General features: G+C 49.8%; 8 protein-coding genes across 8 annotated transcripts, besides 20 other annotated features; all 8 read right to left on the reverse strand.

The window, feature by feature from the left end:
• Positions 1 to 20,050: a sequence feature (heterozygous, non-Esmeraldo-like haplotype).
• Tc00.1047053508199.10 (ADP-ribosylation factor, putative) lies at positions 100 to 669 on the reverse strand (the record flags this gene model as incomplete). Its single annotated transcript, XM_804771.1, has 1 exon — positions 100 to 669. The coding sequence occupies one exon, from the start codon at positions 667 to 669 to the stop codon at positions 100 to 102; it is 570 nt and encodes a 189-aa protein (XP_809864.1).
• On the reverse strand, positions 1,430 to 2,245 carry Tc00.1047053508199.20 (hypothetical protein, conserved; the record flags this gene model as incomplete). The annotated part of the gene is made up of 1 exon (XM_804772.1): positions 1,430 to 2,245. The coding sequence occupies one exon, from the start codon at positions 2,243 to 2,245 to the stop codon at positions 1,430 to 1,432; it is 816 nt and encodes a 271-aa protein (XP_809865.1).
• Positions 2,333 to 2,359: a microsatellite.
• Positions 2,444 to 2,471: a microsatellite.
• Positions 2,747 to 2,774: a microsatellite.
• Positions 3,121 to 3,140: a microsatellite.
• Positions 3,288 to 3,345: a microsatellite.
• Positions 3,386 to 3,415: a microsatellite.
• Positions 3,472 to 3,503: a microsatellite.
• Positions 3,504 to 3,537: a microsatellite.
• Positions 3,669 to 3,696: a microsatellite.
• Positions 3,842 to 3,867: a microsatellite.
• On the reverse strand, positions 3,982 to 9,645 carry Tc00.1047053508199.30 (hypothetical protein, conserved; the record flags this gene model as incomplete). The annotated part of the gene is made up of 1 exon (XM_804773.1): positions 3,982 to 9,645. One exon carries the CDS (start codon positions 9,643 to 9,645, stop codon positions 3,982 to 3,984), a length of 5,664 nt encoding a protein of 1,887 aa, XP_809866.1.
• Positions 4,117 to 4,144: a microsatellite.
• Positions 9,698 to 9,721: a microsatellite.
• Positions 9,912 to 10,037: a sequence feature (T-rich).
• Positions 10,356 to 10,380: a microsatellite.
• Positions 10,416 to 13,025, reverse strand: Tc00.1047053508199.50 (huntingtin interacting protein (HIP), putative; the record flags this gene model as incomplete). The annotated part of the gene is made up of 1 exon (XM_804774.1): positions 10,416 to 13,025. One exon carries the CDS (start codon positions 13,023 to 13,025, stop codon positions 10,416 to 10,418), a length of 2,610 nt encoding a protein of 869 aa, XP_809867.1.
• Positions 13,170 to 13,191: a microsatellite.
• On the reverse strand, positions 13,265 to 13,864 carry Tc00.1047053508199.60 (hypothetical protein, conserved; the record flags this gene model as incomplete). Its single annotated transcript, XM_804775.1, has 1 exon — positions 13,265 to 13,864. One exon carries the CDS (start codon positions 13,862 to 13,864, stop codon positions 13,265 to 13,267), a length of 600 nt encoding a protein of 199 aa, XP_809868.1.
• Positions 13,913 to 14,040: a sequence feature (A-rich).
• On the reverse strand, positions 14,248 to 16,071 carry Tc00.1047053508199.70 (uncharacterized protein; the record flags this gene model as incomplete). The annotated part of the gene is made up of 1 exon (XM_804776.1): positions 14,248 to 16,071. The coding sequence occupies one exon, from the start codon at positions 16,069 to 16,071 to the stop codon at positions 14,248 to 14,250; it is 1,824 nt and encodes a 607-aa protein (XP_809869.1).
• Positions 16,244 to 16,267: a microsatellite.
• On the reverse strand, positions 16,605 to 17,756 carry Tc00.1047053508199.80 (EF hand, putative; the record flags this gene model as incomplete). The annotated part of the gene is made up of 1 exon (XM_804777.1): positions 16,605 to 17,756. One exon carries the CDS (start codon positions 17,754 to 17,756, stop codon positions 16,605 to 16,607), a length of 1,152 nt encoding a protein of 383 aa, XP_809870.1.
• Positions 17,809 to 17,845: a microsatellite.
• Positions 17,928 to 17,954: a sequence feature (AT_rich).
• Tc00.1047053508199.90 (hypothetical protein, conserved) lies at positions 18,145 to 20,050 on the reverse strand (the record flags this gene model as incomplete). Its single annotated transcript, XM_804778.1, has 1 exon — positions 18,145 to 20,050. A coding segment is annotated over one exon (1,906 nt), but the record flags the coding sequence as incomplete, so codon positions are not given.

Here is a 20,050-nt window from a genome sequence, read left to right on the forward strand (position 1 = left end):
CAACACCGCCAGCAATTGACGGCCAACAAGCTCATCAAAACCCTCCGCACACGCAAACACGAACACTTCTATTCTAGCTCCGCCTCCTCCCCCCGTTCCTCAAGAAACATCGGGCAGGTGACTAGACAGCCAGTCAAGCCCCTCAAAAAGCCCGTCACCCGTGTGCGCGCAGCAACCCTGAACAAACCACTGACGGCCACGCATCGCTGCCCCCAGTCCGGTCGTGCTATGGTCGCGGAAGCCCAACTGCTCCACCAGCTCCGCTGGGGTCAGACGGTGCGGCAGATCCTGTTTATTGCACAGCACGAGGACAGTCGCTCCCACCAGTAGTGGCTCCTGCAAAAGCTTCTCCAGTTCCTGTCGTGCCTCCCAGACCCGATCCCTGTCGTTGCTGTCAATGACAAAAATGATTGCGTTTGCCCCCTCGTAGTAGTGCTTCCAAAGAGAACGCAGAAGCTTTTGACCACCTACGTCCCAGAGATGGAACTTTATATTTTTGTACTCCACCGTCTGCACATTAAAGCCCAGCGTCGGGACAGTCTGCTGCACCTCGTTCAGCTTCAGCTTCCAAAGGATGGTTGTCTTTCCCGCGGCGTCAAGACCCACCATCAAGATGGTCGCATCCTTCTTGGCGAAGAGGCCATCAAACCAGCTCATGACCGCACCCATTGATGATTTCGCGTCTCTTCCGTTTCTACCGTGTAATGCCTTATCGCTCTTTTGCTGCCGCAGAAGGCGCTACCAAGTAGGGGTTGGCGTGGAAAAGTATCCTCTCTTCCCCTGATCAAGCAATGCTGACTTTGCCACGGCGCCTGGACTTCCCGAGAAATCCTCCTATTCAAATTGTTTCCTTTCCAACCCTTGTGTCTGCTTGTTTCCCTCTCTCACCTTTTATATATGGATGTATAACTATTAACGTAGTTTGTTAGATATGCGTCTTCTTGTGTATTAAGCCCAAAGACAACAAGGCAATCCGCAGTTTATTATTGTTTCCTCTTCCCACTAATCCACCACCCCTCTCCCAGCCCTGTTTGTTTCAGGTTGAAAAATGAGGCAGTCACTAATGACACAAAACTTAACGAGGCTTTAGAGGCCTCACTGCGATTGTTCCCTTCTTCTGTGCACTCCTATTATTCTTTGCACGTTTGTTTGTTTACCTTTTGGTAGCACACAACAGGCAAAAGCAATTGAGAGTACATTTTTTATCAAAAACAAGATATATATATATAATAACATAACATAACATCAAACAACACGCGCACCGTACAAAAATTACTTCTCGCGTTAGTGGCGAATCGGAAATGTACCTTGCTGTTACTTTTAAACGCATCACTCGTGCAGTTTGTTTTGTTTGTTTTGGTTTCGCTGCGGTGGAATGAAAGAACATGGAAGGTCAAAGTCCGTTCGGTCCAAAAAGTCCGTCCCTTTATTATTCGTGACTGGCTGTAACCCGCTTCTTCGCAGCCCTACTGCCGGATTTCACTAAGCGTGTGGATATTGCATTGGACAGCCGCTTCGCCTTCTTGTTGCCCGAGACTTGCAAAAAGCGGCCGCCGTTCTTTGCGGCCCCCGCCATGCTGCATATACGCTGGGGCACTGCCTGTGGTGTTTCGGCCATTTTGCTCTTCTGTTTCTTCTTAACCGCTGCAGCATCACTGACACAAAAAAGCAACGCTTTGGTGTTCGCTGTTGTTTCTTCTGCGGCATCATTGCACCCAAAAACAAACTCTTCCATCATACCATCTCCGTTGTTCATTCCATTCGGCCCTTCCTCTTCATTTGCATGGTGATCCGCATTTGGGCGCTGCTCCTGCTCTTTATTGACTGCCATGCGCTCAACGTCCTTCACAGTGATGGCATGACCAGCGACAGGTGCAGATGCGTCCAGTAACTCAAACTGCTGTGTCATTCGGTGCGGTGCGTTCGGGTCGCTCTTCCCGTGGAAATTCGTCCTCGGGGGTTGCAGGTGCAGTGGTCTGGAGAAGTCAAGGGATTCCTGGACAATGTCTTGAAAGTTATTATTTAGTCCTTTGCAGTTCTGTGGCACATTCATGTCCATTTCGGGGTTCAAGAAATGAAAACGTGTCTCGGGATCTTGCATCGGGACCGCACCGAGGCCCCCCTCAGCTGCAAGGCGGAGTTTGTCGTTTAAACGGCTAACACGCCTCCGTACGACGGCGGCAACCTCCTGCGCGCGTTGCCGCTTGTGCAGCTTCTTCCACTTGGATCGAGAAGATTTTGCCATCACGTGCTTTCTTGCCTCCTTTTATGCTTCCTTCTTTTGCGCCGGCCTCTATTCTCCAATTCAAGGCGTGTATGCATTTTTTTGTTTTGTGTGTGTGTGTGTGTGTGTGTGTGTAAAAGAAAAAAAAAAATAAGCGATGTCAATGCACACAGTAAATGTGAAATTGGGCATTTGAGCCACGGCAACAAAAAACCCAAAAATAATAATAATAATAATTAATAATAATTTGAAATGGGACGTGCCACCGCTGCCAGAGTATCCGCATGTGAAAAAAAAAAAAAAACGTCCGTTTTATTTCGTCGCAGAAAAGCAAAAAGTAAAAAAAAAAAAAAACACGGAAAGTTTTGATAGGGGCAGGTGTAATTATGTGTGTTTGTAGGCGTGAAGTATACATGCATCGGTGTTTGTGTGTGGAAGAAATGAGCAAATAAAAGTTGTGTCGGCGAGCGCAACCCCCCGCTAAAAACGACTGGAAGAAGCGCTCCCAAAACCCCCCCCCCCAAAAAAAAAAAAAAAAGAAAAAAAAAAACAGCCCAAAATTCCGATGGAAATGCACAACTGCCGCCCCGACCTCCTCTCCCTGCAGAGGAATGTGCAAACAAAAAAAAAAAAAAAGGGATGAGGGCGGAGGCCTCTTCTCGACATAAAAGAAAAAAAAAAAAAACGGGAAAAAAAAATTCCCTTAACTCGCCTCACGCCTCACGCATCCCTCACTCTCACACACTCCTGCCCCCTTTCCCTGGCCACCTCACGTGGGCAGCAGAACCCACCAACGTGAGGGGGGGTGGGGTGGCGGGGGGGTGGCGGGGTGGGCATCCAACCATCCCCACTCCCTCAGCGCCCTTCTCGCAAAGGGAAGATGGGCGACAACATCCCAAACAAACAAACAAACAAAAGAAAAAGAAAATTTGACATGCCTTCTTTATCGGCATTTCACATCCAACTCGCCTCCCCTCCCCTCGCCTCACCCCCTCTCATCCGCGGCACATATCGACTTTCGGCAGAAACATCAAACACAAAAAGAAAGAGAAATACACATGACTTTGTTTTTTTTTTTTTCCTTTTTTTTTTTTTTCCTTTTTTTTTCCTTTTTTTTTTTTAAGTGGATCCAACAAAGAAAGTAGACAAACAAACAAACACGGGAGGGGGGGTGGGTGGGTGGGCGGGTGGTACAAAAAAAGTGTAAAAAATGGAATTCTATCACCGCCGCAAAATATATATATGAAAACAACAACACCAACAACAACAACAACATCAAAAAAAAGAAAAAAAGAAAAAAAAAGAAAAAAAAACAAGAACATCAAAACAATGAAAAGGAAATTCAACATAACGCGGCCATTACCTTCAATAAAGCCCCTTCTCTTCCGTACTTCATAAACATGCGCATTTTCTCATTCCCATTTTCTCCACCCAATTCTTCAATTTCTTTTTTCTTTTCTTTTCTTTTCTTTCCGGCTCACTCTCCTCCTCTCAGTATTTGGATTTCTTCTCTTCGGTTTACCTCAAGCATTACTCCCTGCCGTCTTTTTCCCTGCCTCTCGCACTCATTGTGTATGTGAAACAAGTAAATGTATGCATGTGCCAAGCCCACTTCTCAAGAAGAAAAAAAAAAAAAAAAAAAACTGAATAAACTCTTCCCGCCAATCTGGCTCTCTGCTCAGGAAATAAAAAAGCCACACCTCCTCTTTGATATTCCTTCACTTTATCTACACATTCTTCCCACTCTTTGAGTTGTGTTACTTGGGCCTGTTGTTTTTGCCGTGAGTGCCTTCAGTTGACGCTATTTCTGCAACTCTTCCTTCTCCAACATCCTCCCCCTGTCCTCGGTGATGCGGACGCCCGGTACCTCCACCTCTAGCGTTTCTGCTAGCACTACTACTACCACTACTACTACCACTAGTAGCAGCAGCCCCCTCAGATCTATGAGCTGCAGTGGAAATCTGTTCCCGATGCTTTTGCTGTTGTTGACCCTCATTCGAAATTGGAACAGCCAAATTGGACGTGGGAATATCATGGGTAGGCATTCTGGATAATCCGAAGGGTGTTGCAGCAACCGGATATGTCGCTCCGCTTGTATTTTGTTGCTGGTGTTGTTGGTTTTGTTGCTGCTGCCGGAAAACGGCTCCCCCGTGGATTGAGGCGCACAACGCATTAGAAACGGAGTTATCGACGCTACTCTGTAACGCATACATTTGATGTTGCATCATCAATGAAGCATGTGGATGGTGTCCCCAGAACGCCTGTTGATGTTGTTGCCCGCCACTCCTCAACTTCAAGCCATTTTGTTGCTGATGATATTGGTGGCTAAGGCTAAATTGGTGAAGCTGTTGCAACTGCTGCTGGTGTTGAAGAAACTGCTGGTGCTGCTGAACCTCTTGCGCTAAAAAAGAAGAATCTTCAGAATGCAGTCTTTCCTTCACATCGGTGACACCCGGTTGCCGCTCTCTCGTTGAAGGCCCCTCTGGCAATACCGCCATCATCGTATTCTTGGAAGTATTGTTGTTGTTACTGTTCACGCCGTCAACCGCCATACCTTCAGCCGCTGCTGTCGGCTCCTCTAACAGAGCCACAGGCGCAGGTCTTCCCGGCGCCACCTTCTCTCCGGGATTAACGGAGTCGCTATTGCCGCCGCGATGGGCCCCGCCACGCGCGCGCTGACGTGCGCCCGGCGAAGGAAGCCCAGCTCCGCGCGTGTTTCCCTGACGATTGGTTGTGGGGCCGCCCCCCGCACTATTGCCACCACCACCACCACCAGCTGCAGCGGCAGCATTTAGCGCGTCAAAAACCGCACTTTGTTGATAAAACTGATTCATCTCGTACCCAAGGTATGGAAACGGCATCATGTAATTATGATTTTGATAGTGATGATTATGATGATAATAATGCAGCATCGCTTCTGGTGGGTACGGCATCGGAAAGTATAACTGTGACGGATCAGGGTATCCTGCACCGGCGCCGTTTGGAGGAACAAAAAACATGGGAATTGGAGGAGGAAAAGAAAACGGTACTTGCTGGTGTTGGTGTTGGTGTTGCATAGGGTTCGAACGGGAGTGCTGAGCACGCGCATAAACCGCCTCCCCACCCACGGTGCTTACATTCCCGCCCACAGGGGCTCCAGATCCCGTGAGTGAACCGGGCGCCACCGATGCTCCTGCGGGCGTGAGCGGTCGCATCGCAGCCTCCGCCAAGACAGGCTGCGAAGACGACAGCGTCCCAGAAGCAGCAGCGCCACCACCACCAGAAACAACTGCTGATTCCTCTGCTCCCCCCTCGCGACGCTTCATCTGCCGCTGCATCGAAGGCGTAGTCGCCGGCCAACCTCCTGTCATCTCGGCGGTTCCATGTTCCGTAGAAATCGTCTTGCTCCCCGGCTGTGTCAAGATTAAGCCGCCGGAAGAGGGTGTGAGGGAAGTCGTTGCCGAAGGCACATCACTATTGGATTCCAGCGTCGCCCGGTCATCTTTCTTGCGCAGCTCATTGGAGGTGGTACTGCCACTGGTCTTCTGCAAAATTGTATCCCGGCGACGTGTCAGTCGAGTGTCTTTTGGCAGATTTCCCTCCACGCCACTATTGAATGTCGGGTGGGGAGATGAACTTTTTCCATCCCTCCTTTCCACCTCGCAGCGTAACGGCGGTTGCGCGAGTGACGTGCCCCCGCCACCCTCAGAAAGATTTGGCGGAACCGTTGCTTTTTCCTCGTTCTTTGAAAATTGCGTCCCTACGACATCTGCACGCTGCTGCTGATGTTGTTGCTGCTGAATGGCTGCGTGAACTTGCATAAGCTCCCCGAAGGCCGTCTCAGGTGATATCCACTCCAGTACCTCTTGGAGCGTGCAGCCTCCTCCACCGTATCCAGATATCGTTGCCAGTGGAGTCGTGAGAGGAACAAACATGCGGCAAAGCTCCTGGAACTCGCGTGTGTGCAACATGCGCGCGGTGATATCGTATTGGTCGTCAAACGGTGACGTCATGTACAAATGCTGCCCCCGTTGCTGGCATTTCCGAGGCTTTGGCACAACGCTAGAGTTTCCAAGTGGATCAAAGTACAGGCCGTGATTGTCGTAGTCAAATGTAAAACCATAGTAAAAACAAAAGTCATGAAACAAGTGCCCCAACGATGAAGTAGAAAGCAGCCGTAGTGCCAGAGAGCGTAAAATACTAGCTTTGCTATCCGCCGCATCCTCCGTTTCATCCCTTTCTTTTTCCTGCAGGCACCCGCTTCCTCCACCGTCAGAATTTTTGCCCTCGGCTACGTGATTCAATTCTGCTACTGCTTTTTGGTCATCACCGCCATCGTGATCATCAATATTAACATCATTCTCGCCTTGCTCTAAAGTTAAGCCCGGAACCTCCAAGGCCTCACATGCGGCAAAGACCACATCTGCTTTCTGTTGCACCTGCCCATAGGACGCAAGTTCGCCTGAAACAGCATCGTAATCCAATGGCGCCACCAGTTTGGCACCCGTTCGCTCCTTTATGAGGTCTGCCGCCCGATCCTTGCCGCCTTCGTCGCCACTCACAGACACTTCCTCCTCTTCAAGAAATGTACGGATATAATGCAAAATGCTCGCCGTATTCTGTTTGCCGCCCTTCTCCTCATGATAGGGGTGAACTCTTTGCAAAAGCATCATTTCCACCAAGGAGAATCTATCGTCAAAACGTGACCTTTGCTGAGGGGCAGGCAAAGATACGGCAGTTGCCTTCAGAGAAGCCAAAGGCATCGTTGCTCCGGGCGTCGGTGTACTTGTTCCACTGATGTGCACACCGCTAGTAACACCATCGCCCGTCCCGCTGGAGGTCCCTGTCGTTCCCTCATTTCCAGAATTCGTCACCACATTATCTCGATCTTCGCGCTCCTGTTGTTTTTCCTGTTGCTGCTGAAGAATCCCCTCCAGGTGTCGAGAGATTTCGTTAAAAAAGTGTAGTACCATAAGATAGATGGCAAATGAAGTCACACCACCTGGCTGTGAGTCACCTATTCCCATTTGCCTCACACAATGCTTAAGGAACAATATAAGCCCCCTTGACGCCGGGTACCGCTTCAGCAGACGGTTCGTCAGTTGCATCGAACGCCAGTGTTCGCCACCAGCGAAGGTGATGTCGCCCCGCATCTCAGTGGCCTTTTCCGTCACTTTGATGACTGGTACTCGGGTGGAAACGATGGTCTGAACCTGAAAGTAGGGACCTTCAAGCGTCGGGACGTACAGTCGGTGTCCCCCCGCATTGGGCTGATGATGAATCGGCATTGATAAATCTGCCACTATTCCATTTTCTACAAGCGACCGCAGGAGAGGGGGTTGCAGTGGTGTGGCTGCAAACGGACCCATGTAACCTTGAAGCGCCATCGCAGCTTTCTTTGGACCCTGAGAGGGCAAAGAATTCACCATTGCGGCCGATGTGAGCCCCGCTCGTGTACTAAGTAAATAGTCTCGTTCAATCTGAGAACGGTACTCGGCCTCCTCCTCTTCCATCCGCATGATGGGATCTCCAGCATCAAGTTCACCCCCTGGCCCCAACGTGACGTCTTCCAACTCCGCCACAGAAGGAATTGGTGCACCCTTTTCGTCCAACACACCCTCATCAGCGACACCTGAGCTCACTTCAACAAATACATGGGACGACCCTTCACCTGCCGCGCCCGCACTAGTCTCTCCTGTTTCCTCAGACTCCAGCACTTGCAATTCATCTTCACTGATGTGAAGAATAGCCCGCGACAGTTGTTGAATTGCTTGCAACGGTGTAAGCGGTTCGTACCCTACAACCAGTAGATCAATGTCACTGGAAGCGAGCGCAAGGTCTGTCGTAATAGAGCCATGTACTCTTACCTCCGCGTGAGGACCAAGAACCTTTGTCACAACGCGTTGAATGCGGGTAATGAAGTTATGTCTCGCCTGCATATCGGACTCGCAAAGACCTAGACATGTATTCACGTAAATTTGTAAGCTAGACACAAACTCAGGTGTAGGCAAAAAGGGCCAGTGGGAAGAACCAATGGCGGGGGAGACCAGCTTCTGAGTATTTTTTGCCAAGACGGAGCTTTGTTGCAGTTGCTGTGAAGTCAACGCAGGTGCACCGGCGCCAGGACGACCGGGATTGTTGCTACCGCTCTGTGCAACATCTCGAGGGGAGTCTATCGAAGGAAGTGGTAAAACAGATTTCGCATTTCCAGTGGAAGGGTGCCTCTTTGGCGTGACTTGTCGTGCATGTACACAGGAGCTGCTATTCGCCCCATCCGCAGCCACGCCGCTCAAATTAGTGCCCTCGTTCTTATCCTTCTTATTTCCATCTACAAAACAATTCGAGGCTGGTGAGAAGCCGTTAAGCTCACATCTATTTGACTCATCTGTTTGGCCCGTATTCCCCGCGGATTTAATTTGGTGAATAAACTGATTGCGATAAATAAAAGAACCCGCTTTGGCAATTGATGTCTCACAAGCTCGTTCTTGTGACACAGCAAACATATCCCGTGACAAGTAAGCCTTCCTGGGTGATGATGGTGAAGACAGACGGCGTGAATTGGCATTCGCTGGAGTCTTTCTATTCGTTGGTCTAGGAGCATTCATGCCATTTACAGCTTCCATCAGCAAGTCCGTCCCTTTTACGACGTCCTTCGCCCCGCGCTTGACAGCAGCGCCACTACTACCCCGGCTACTATTGTTGTCACTCACAGTGGCAGGAACGTCATCGCCAATACCCGCGTGTTTCGGTTGGGTTTGCGCTGCTGCACCCGTTGCGAACAGCTGCTGAAGCTCTAACGATAACCCAACTCTGTTTCGCTCCGTTTGACTATGTGCATCATCTGAAGTGTTGTATCCGCTTGCGTTAATTGTGGATGAATGCACCAACTCCCCGGGATCCCTGTGTCGTGCGCCGGTCCCTACTTCCTCAACATGCTCTGATGGCGTCAGGGTCGCACGAGGAAGGGAACCGCTAATGCCTCCGGGCAACCAGCACCTCACTTCTTCCTCTCCATCAGCAGGAGATCCGGTTTTCTCCTCGCAACTCGATCCAAAGGGCAATGCAGATGCAAACATCGGCAGTGGTGCACTCGGCACCACCCCTTTCCGGGATGAAAGAACGGACTGGGCCATTCCTTCCTTCCCCGCCTTCCCTGAGCTGCTGCTTTTATCGTTTCTGACGAGAGGCAAGGAAGCGCGTTCCGCCTCCACAACCACTCCCGGCTCATCATCTATCACCATCGACGACGGCCACTCGCACTCCTGTGAAGATTCAGAGTGGGTATCTTGGTTAACAATAACCTCATGGGAAGCGGCAGCCTTCAAATGTGACCGCATGCTGCAAACAGCAGGACTACTGCCGCCAGCACAGTTTGCGGAACACTTGCAGTCGTCTGCTTTTCCGCATCGAGCAGTATTCTGCGCGCCAGGACTCTGGTGCATCCTCTGCCAGTGCTGTCCACACACAAAAAAGGGCCTCTCAAGAGAAACAAGCAAAAAGAAAAAAAAAAAAAAAAAAGTGCCGCGGAATTAAAAAAAATACGGGGGACCGACCGGACACGCCAAAAATGCGTGTGCCAAACCCTAAAAATTCCCCTCCTCAATTGCGACTCCTGCTTTTGCGATGACTCTGTGGCGCTCCTTCTCCCGCCTCCTCTTACTCCCTCTCAATGACTGTTGCTGACCTAAACCTGCTGTATTGTTGCTGTTTTCTCTCTCTCTCGCTTATTATTATTATTCCTCCAATTTCGTTTTTACTCCTAATTCCCTTTTCTTTTTTCTTTCTTTTTCTCTCTCCCCTTTCACTATTAGTCCTTTTCTCTTCTTCCCCTTCTGCTGTTGTTGCGCTCTTTTCCTGTGCGCGAGTGTTTACAGTGGACAAACAACCAAGTATGCAAAAAAAAAAAAAAAAAAAGAGAGAGACAATTGTATTATGTGTGCTTGTATGCCACTATTTGTGACTTTTTCCTTGCTATTGAAGCACCAACAGAAAGCCGCCTTTGCAGCTGCCTCCTCTTCAGTGACCAACAGGGACATGATATACACAAAGCGCAGAGAAAAAGAAAAAAAAAAAAGAATTTTGTGATATAAGTGGCCATCCTGCAGCAGTGTTTTGGCAAAAATGAATAGAGAAGAGAAAAACAAACACACACAAAAAAAAAAAAAAAAGAAAAAAAACTCTGTTATGAGTGGTTCAGAGTGGCGTGGGATGATCAGTTATTCGCGTTGTTCATGGTGCTTTTGAAGAAGCCATACATGGACTGAGCCATCTCCACCATCTCTTGCCATTTCTCTGGAAGCACGCTGGCCCTTATTTCGTTTGCTGCAGCAACAGCCATCAAATCCGTGTCGCCGTGCTGCACCATCAGCTGAAAGAGACGCCCCACAGAAGCTTCAAAACCCAGTTGGGTTGCTGCTGCAGTAGTATCCACAGCAACTGAAGGAAACGGATCAGAGGCCAAGGCGGATGCTGGTGTTGAAGAATTAATAACAACAGCAGTTGTCGCAGGAGAGCCAATGCCCTCGGCAACGTTACTCAACGCAGTATTTAAAGGCGCATTGCAACGCTGCTCCGGGTTGTATTGATGCAGCTGACCCAAGTGCCCATTGTGTGAGTGGCCGTGGCCCCCGTTTTCATGGGAGTGACAATGGCCGTCATGGCACGATGAGAGCTGCAATGCCTGATGACGTTTGGCCATTTTTTGAAGTCTTACGCTCATCACTGGCATCCGATAAGAGATGTTCAAGAATTTTTCGCGTAAGAAAAAAAAACCGCAAACGTTCCTCCAAAAGCCGGCATCAAAAAGAGAATATGTACGTGATCCCAACTGAAAGCACCACGGGCAGCGTGACGGTTGCGCCACATCGTAGGTGGTGACACCCCGCGCTATATACCACAATTGCTGCAGCAGAGTATACAGAGAGAAGATAAAGGCGACAGGCAGGACAAACAAGATGTAGACATTAGCAAAACGTCTAAAATGTGGGTCATCAAAAAACGTCTCGCTGCTCATCTGGTTCGGCGATAGCCAGTAAGTGCTGCGGCAACAGATCCCAAGGAGAACCGTGTAAAATAGAAGAAAGGCGATATACAAGCGATGATTCCCCCCACCAATGGCACTTGCCAGCCACGTACAGTAATGGTCATACCGAAGCACCACGCGTCCGAGATGACGACAGCGCTGGGCCCGTAGTGGCTTTTTAACCATGCAAGAAAGATCGATGCCTTGTCGAACATCCTCCGGTGGTGCCCCTTTTGAGTAAAAAATTGTTTTGTAGATTCCAACCCGCTGTCCATCGGTAGAATCCACTATCCCAGGGTTTATCCACATCACTAAAAAGGCACACAGAGCGCTCCCGATAGTGCATAGAAAAAGCCACGGTCGAGTGTTCATGCGCCGTGGCTCCATGGCATCCTCCAAAGAAATGCTGCAAGCGAGTAGCACCAGGGTGTAGCCAACAAGGAACCCTACACAGCGCAGGGGCCTCACGTTCAAACGGCGTTCATCTTTCACCTTAAAGCCGTTGCATAAAATAAGTTCAATGGTGGCAAAAACAATCAAAATCCATAGCGGCATTCCCATCAACGCACACAGAGCCATTAAAAAATGTGGCAACGCTGCCGCTGCCCCAAAAGAGAGAATGTCAGAAATGGTGTTGAGTCTCCACAATGAAGTATCGGCCGCTGCCTCGCGTTGTAGATTTGCCTCTCGCTTCGCAGATGACGCCTCCTTAGAGTGGGCGTCCAAGATTGTGTATACCTTCCACGGATCAATATTCTTCGCCGTCCTACCGTTGCGTTGCGTCAGCCCCAAAAAGCTGCACTGAAGCCGAATAAAGGATAACAATGATGTTAACAATGACGGTGATGATGACATTGCACAGTCCTTTGCCAACTGAATTGGCGTCCTTCCTGTAGCGTCTGGCTTCTCCACATCGGCACCCTTCAGCAACAACGAACGCAGAAGAAGCGTATCGCCGACAAGCACCGCGCAGTGCAGCGGGGTAAGTCCTTCCTTCACTATGACTCCGGAGTGTGGTGCTGAATCACAGCGCTGAACAGCAGCAGCAGCAGTAGCCGTATTCGCCTCAATTGGACGATAATGATGATCGCCATCATGGACACCAGTAGTGGCAGCGGTTTCACCCTCACGCACATTCACGTCGACTCCCAGCTGCTCGATGAGAAAAAGAGCGGCAAACTCTGCACCGCGTCCCTGTCGGCACACCATGTGGAGGAGGTTCTCTCGTGCCGCCTGAGCGGGAAGGTCATCGATCCACGAGTGAAGCGTTTGAAGCACATGCGGATGGCAAGCAGCATGGTGAAGCACTGTGTTTCCAATGTCATCACGAAGTGACGTGTCTGCACCGCGCGAAAGGATGATCCGCAGTGCACTTATGTTCTGCGTAGCCGCAGCGATCATAAGCGGCGTCTCACCAGTCGCATTGCGACTATTTATGTCGGCTCCATTGTCAATAAGAAATGAGATAATTAAATTGTTGGGACCTTCCGAAGAGAGCAAAACGGATTCATCGTCGTCATTGCCCGGCGTGGGAGCAGCCCGCGAAACGGCAACATGCAACGGCGTTGCACCGTTTTTGTCCCTCACATTAATGTCAACGCCACCTAACAGAAATGCAGTGACTATCGCAAAACCACTATCGTTCCGAAGTGACTCGTGAAAGGTCCGATTCCCTAACTTTGCTGTGAACACGTCAACAGGCGGGGCCTCCTCCGCTGTCGTTAGCTCAGACTGCATGAAGTACGTCAATGGCAACGTACGTCCACCACGTGACGCCATCCGCGCGCCAAACACCTGCATCTTGATGCGAACTCCAACTTTTATATGTACTTTATCGTAAGCACTGTGTTCCTTTGCCCGAATGCGAATAAGGCGTGATTCCACTTAAAAAGAAAAAAAGAGTACATAAAAAAAGGAAAACATGCTGCTAAAAAAAGTAACAACAATAAATAAATAAATAAATAAAATTAAAGCAGTAATAACAACTATCAGCGAACACCAAGGCAAATATTGTAGAAACAAAAACACCATTGGCACTCTTACGCCTCCTCGTCCCTCGGAGACATCTTCGGCTTGGCAAAAGCACACATTACGGCCTCCACAATAGTCCGCAGTTTGGCCTCCGCGGCGTCCAACAACTGCCGCTGCGCATTCAGCGTCGCCTGTGCCGCAATCAAAGCCCGCTGTAAGGCCTCAACTTTGGGCTGCGGTTGCGTACTGGTCTCCGCCCCCGTTGTGGTGCCGATGGGGTCAAAATTGGCACCAGCGCTCTCTTCCGACTCCTTCTTCATTGCGCCGTCGCCTTCCTTTGCCTTCGTGGCCTTTTCAGCGGCCCTCAGTGCCTCTGCGGTGCGCCAAACCTCCCGCGCCGCGTCCATGGCGGCTGTAAATGCCGGGAGAAGAAAGTGATACACTGCGTGTTCCAAACCGAGAGGCTGTAGAGGGCCATCCACGAGCAACCGCTGCAGTCGCACGATATCTTCCTCCTGTGGCAACTGTCTCGTTTCGCCCTCACCTGTCTCCTTGTCGCTCTCCCGGGCTCTCTTCTGCTGCCGCCGTACGAACACTGGGGCAGCCTCACCGACTAAAAATGGCGCCCTGTTGGCTGCTTCCAACAAGAACGTCTCGAATGTGCGCATTACAGCAGCCGCAGCTCCGCCTCCCTTTCCTCCTAGGAAGACACAGAGAAAATAAATAAGAAATAAAAATAAAAATACCAGCCATAACAGTAAAAAAAAAAAAAAACGCAAATAAACACAGCAATACTGGTAATGGCAAATAAATAATGGCACGGAAGCAAAAAAAAAAAAAAAAAGCAATTAACAATAGCAGCAACAAGATACAGCGGGCGATGCGGAGAAAGCAAAGCACACGACAACCCAAATGACAGAGGCTCAGAATAACAATAATAATAAAGAAAAAAAGAGCACCACCAGCCGAAAGTCCAACTAGTTAATAAGTCTTTATGCCACACCACACAGTTATCAAGGCGGTGCGTTAAGACTCACAATTTATATTTCAGTCAGAAAGCATAACCAAATCCGGAATCAGTCGTCGGCGCACGCAAAAAAATGTCATTTTGCAGTACACTTAAGTGTTCCATGGGAAACGGTACATTTAAAAGTACTGACTTCTTCCATGCCGTTGCATCCTCCGTACTTTCTGAAGACTGAGGCTGACGGGGGGACGGGCTACGATCACTTCTGCTGCTATTGCTGCCACCCGTTTTGCCGGTGCATTCTGGTGGCGGTGGTAGCGCCCCTGCCAAGCTAAAAATACTTTGTGCCCCCCGGATTGCACCGTCTCTCTTCGAAGCAGGCCGCAAGAGTGCAAGAATGAAGATACATGCGTTTCGAATCATACGTTGGACAGCGGTTGCAGCCTCCTTCTGTAACAGCAACGCATTATTGCATGAGAAGTTCGCTACTTTTTTTAGAACCGGTTCCAATTGCACTTTCACCAGCTTCTCTGTGCAGCGCAGTTCCACAGTATTCAGCAAGAGAACATCGCCATCGACCTCTGTTCTTGGCCACTCGTCCACCACCTCCTGAACAACACCGCGTTGCATACGGTCAATGAAAGCACGACGACGGGACAACTCGATCTCTCGCACAATGCGCAATGCAATCGTGGCGCCTCCATTGGCAGTGGTCACAACAAATAGTCGAGGTTCCCATTTTCCCAAGAGAACTGCTTGTGGTAGTGGTCTGTTAGTTCCAAATGTAAATGGGACAACGACAGTGTGATGAAACATCTCCAAAAGACCATTGGAGTCCACTGGAAGCTGCGAAAGAGAGTTTTTTTGGCCAATATTCTTGTGTGGCTGCCCGGTATTGTGAGGAAGAACCGGCAGGCATGAAAGAATAGGCGGCTGGTGCAGTAGTCGTTGAATGGCGTCACGCTGCACTCCCGTACTCGCCTCGTCTTTTTTCGTGAGCATCAGCTCCACGTCTTCATGAGCAACGGGGACACTGTCAGCTAGAGCCTTTTCCATCACCTCCTTCTTGGCGTGTTCACCCAAACGCTTCCACAGCATCCAACAGGTCCCCTCAAACACCTCATGGTGAATGTAGTAAATATTGCCGTTGCTGCCCGATGCACTGCAGCCGGGTCCCGTCTGCTTAGAAACCGGTCTCGGCGTAAAGTCATGCACCGTCAAGTAGAAATTGTTAAAGGCGGAGAGCCCAGCGCGTTGCATGTGAACTGGCATCAGCGGATAAACAAACCAACCAGAGAGCGAGCAGACGCCAATGCCAGTGCTCTCCTCTAATACCGGCATTGTGGCAACGGAGAGGGAGAACTGCAGATGCCGACACCCACGCAAACGCAATTGGGCGCAGCAGCATACAATGACGCAGTGACGGCAACGCTCCAGAAAGACAGAGCCACTTGTGGGCCCAATAAAGATAAAACAACGCTCGCACCCATGTACGGATACACTATCGCAGTGGTCTAAAAGTAGAATGGCACAGTAAGAGTTCTCATGCACCGTGATGCGCTGGCCGCGGACCTCACCAGGCAATCGAAGAAACATAGAGTGTGGCGGTAAATTGGCCGCCTCAAATATTGGTGCCCTCTCCCGCAACCGCGCGGCTTCCTTCACCGCCTCCTCGCCGTATTTCCCGTTAAAAAACGAGGCTGACGCGGGGTCAAACAACAGAGGCGCCGCTTTCCACGAAAAGAAAAGACGTGCGTTGCCCACATTTCCATTGGCCTCATCGTTTTCGCCCAGTACGGCGGACGGTCTATTTTTTTCCTCACGTTTCCGCTGCGGCCTTCGCCTCCCGCGCGACTTCTTCGAAGTGACGTCTTGCGCCGCATTCAAGCTGCTGGCACACGTGCCCATTGCGCCCCTCCCCCACTCCCCCTACCGCCGTTTTTCTCTTCCACCCACACCAAAAGGAAAAAAAAGAAAAAACACAAAAAAGTAATCCACGCAGTGGCCGGTTGTTTGGGCGGCAGGATGTGAGTGCCTGAACACCACAAACACACACAAAAAAAAAGGGTAAAGCACCGACAAAAAAAAAAAAAAAAAAAAAAAACAGACAATTTAGGACAAAAACAAGCAACAAAGTCGGCAACTCGCATGCAGCACAAAGTTCCCCCCACCAAAAAAAAAAAAAAACACTGCAAAGAACACTACGATTTAGAGGGCCTAGTCGCTCCACCAAGCCACTCACAGCCTTCTTCATTCTTCCTTCAGCCCTTTCACTTCTTCTCAACTCAGACGATTCACATCGTACTCACACACACACACCTTTTATCCTTTTATCCTTTCTTCACCACCGTACGCCTTTCTGGACTTTTTCCAAGCTTACACCGCATTCTGCCTGCGGTGACATGATTTACTGGTGATGGCGGAGGTGGCGGCTCACCAGACTACATCAACATGCAATATTGTTTCTTTTTGTATTTGGTACTAAATGGCATTGCGATCTCCGCTGCGGCGGCTCCAGGAAAACGGTGTGGCAACCGCTGTGGACGTGAGCCTGGCGCCATTGCCTCCGCCGTGCCTTCTCCATGCAAAAATTGACGATGCTTACAGAACAGCAGAAATTCATAAAGGTTAATATAATTTTTACTTGTCCTGGCAAAAGAACAAAAAATTTTTTGAGCCTCCGCCTCGGTTTTGGCGTAGCCATTGCTGAGGCACAAATTCCTAAAGTCTTTCCAATCCAGAAAACCACGTCCCTCAAGATCGTAACCACGAAACTGCAAGAGAGCCTCGTTGTATTCAAACCGTGATAATCCGCAAAGCGCCTGTGGATTGGGGCGATGTTTCCCCAGCCAGGCACATAAATCTTGTATCATGAGCCCTCCTGTCTCATCGCAGCCCATCTCAAACAGCATGCGGTCAACATGTTCATCCCGGTTTACGTAATTCAAGGAAAAAGCAAGTTGCCTTAGCTGCGAACGTGTCAGGAAGCCTTTATTTTCTGTATCAAACACCATGAAAAGACTCACAATCTGATCGTATTCCATCTGCGTGAGACCATACTTTTTCCACTCTTTATCATTACTTGATACATGCTGATACGCAAATCCATTATTGGCCCGACTCATGTTACGCGCTTCGGGCGACAAATGCATTCCCCCCGAGTGACTCGACAATCTACTCCGGTGCTCGTCAGATTCGGACGTATTATTCGTGCTTGCAGGAACTTCCATTTTTTCCGATGGCGGCTGTGGATGGCACGTGTGATTCTGGCTCTGTTCACGTGTACCCTTCCAGTTGCACCGCGTGCACTGTACCTGAACTTCGAGTGCCTTGTTCACAAGAACTCGATTAGGACGTTCACTTTGCTCCACGGCACAACTGCAATTCGGGCATACAAGCGCCACTGGGCGCTCACTACCAGGCAAACAAGACGACCCGACAGAGCGACACCAGTATTCACTAATACAAGACTCGCAAAAGATGTGGCCACATGGCCCCAGCTCTATCGGCCTGTCCCAAGAGTCCTTGCAAAGAAGACAAACAATCACCTCATCTACCTCTTGACTTTTTATGAACTGCCGGTATTGCGTCATCTAAAGGCAAAAACACCCATAAAATATGTCCCCAGTCACCAGGAAAAGTCCTAAAAACGACAACGACGACAACAACAACACCAAAAACACGGCAGGATAAATGGATAAAAGTCACAAAAAGTCTTCTAAAGGAGAAGATGGAAGAAAAAGAGATGAAAAAAGGGTTAAAAGAAAAATTTAAAAAAAATATATATATTTGCTCCACACGAAGATGTACACATGCAACCTTCTCCGCACACACAATGTCTACCAGTTATCTGTGCACCTGTACGAAGCAAGCGCACCACCAGTCCCCGGCACTCCCTTCAATTTCCTTATCGTTTATTTACATGTCACCTCTGGCAGAATTCTTTTTCACATGCCATCCCCTCCCCCGCTTTCTCCCTTCTCAGGGACGAAGAAGACTGCAGCACGCATCCATCACCTCATGTATTTTAGGATAACTGGGATGTACCTCCAGTACTTTGCGGCACACATCAATTGCCGAGACTATCTTTCCCGACTTCATCCGATGAAATGCCAGTTTGTACCCCACCGATGGGTCACGCTCCTTCGTAAGTTTCCAGGCATTCTCGTAGCACTCGGCAGCCTCGTCATGACTCATCCCAATTTCGTGCACGGAACCCATCATAAGCCAAGTCTGAGGACAACTCTTGTTGACCTCAATGTTCTTTTGTAGAATACCCTGCGCCATCTTGAGATCTTCTCTGAGGATGCTCATGTGTGCAGCAAGCAGGCGAGCACGGTGAACTGCATCGATTGTGATGGGGTCAAACGGCATGTATACAATCCGCTTGAGTTCGGCGGCCGCCTTCTTCTCAAGACCCGCGATGAAGTACGCTATGGCCAAACCAACACGGACAGGGACATTCAGCCGGCCAGAAGCCTGTGGTGGTCGGTTGGCATCACTCAGCAGTCGTTCATCCTCGTCTTTCTCCTCTTCCTTGGCATCCTTTTCATCATTGAATGACCCCTGGTGCTGTTGCATCGTCTCACTCGTGGCGCAAATTTGCTTAAACTCCTTTATAGCCCGCTCCACCAAGGATCGCTTTTTGCTTGCCATCCAGCAATAACCCTGAAGAATATCCCTCGACTCCCCGTCGGGCATTTGAAGCAACAACCGCTCCGCAATCCTAACATTTTCGTTCTTATCCTCATCTCGCAGAACGGTGTCAACCCACAGCTCCTCGTTGGATGAAAAGAGGTACATCTCAATCATGTTCGTCAATGCGGGTATACTCCACGGGGAGTCATCGACAGGAAGCCGTGCGGCATTAAAGGCTCGGAGAGCCTCTAGATTCTCGTAGCAATAACGATGGTACAACCCTCGCGCAAAGCTCAATCCCGATGGATGTCGCTGACCCAGCGGCAAGAGCTCCTCCGCTCGTTCAAGTACCTTCTCTGCGTCACCAAGGCGTCCGGCATGGCGCAGCAACCGCACATATTGCACCAACGCCTTGTAGTTGTCCGGGGTTTCATCCAAAATTTGACTAAAGTGTTGGGCCGCATCATCAAAACGGTGCTGGCGAATCATGACATCTGCAAGTATTACAACCGCCTCCTCGGACTTGGGGCTAATACGAAGAACGGCATTGCATTGCTCCTCACATGCAGTTGCGTCGCCACCATCAAGAAGTAACCGTGCAATTGCCAGTAGAACTTCTTCGTTTGATTCATCGTACATCCTCGCCTCTTGGTAAAATTCCTTTGCACGTTGTGCGTCGCCGATAGAAGCATAATATCCGCCCAGTTCAAGCGCAATGGTTGCAGCGACAATCTTCTGCTGATAAATCGTCTCTTGCGTCTCGCTGCGCATCATGTGGTGCAAAACATGCTCCTGAAAACCGCGCGCTCGAAGCAGTGCTTCAGTCGCAGCATCTGGCTTCTGGGAGTCCCGGTAAATCTTGCACATGAGCAGTGTACAGTTGACGCGCTCAATAGCACGCTCGACAGTTTCCCCAACATCCGGTTCACTCTGATGCGCCGGAGCCTCTGTCAGCAACGAAATGGCGTGATCTGGGGCACCGAGGCGCCAATAGAGCGTCGCAAGATCGGCAAGAACAGTAAAATTTACCCCATCTGAAGCAACCGCGTCACGGTAGTAGCGAACGGCACGTTGATAGTCATGCGTTGACACAAGTGCGCGTCCGATACGGACGGCCAACTCGGCGTTTTCTGGGTCCATCGCTTTTGCTCTCTCGTAGGCAGCAATGGCTTTCTCTGTTTCACACCTCGGCATTTTCTGCATGTGGACAGCGCTCCCATTGGCCGCCTTCTGTGACACGAGAGCCACC

Source organism: Trypanosoma cruzi, genomic scaffold, assembly GCF_000209065.1.
Source record: "Trypanosoma cruzi strain CL Brener 1047053516715 genomic scaffold, whole genome shotgun sequence".
NCBI lineage: Eukaryota > Euglenozoa > Kinetoplastea > Trypanosomatida > Trypanosomatidae > Trypanosoma > Trypanosoma cruzi.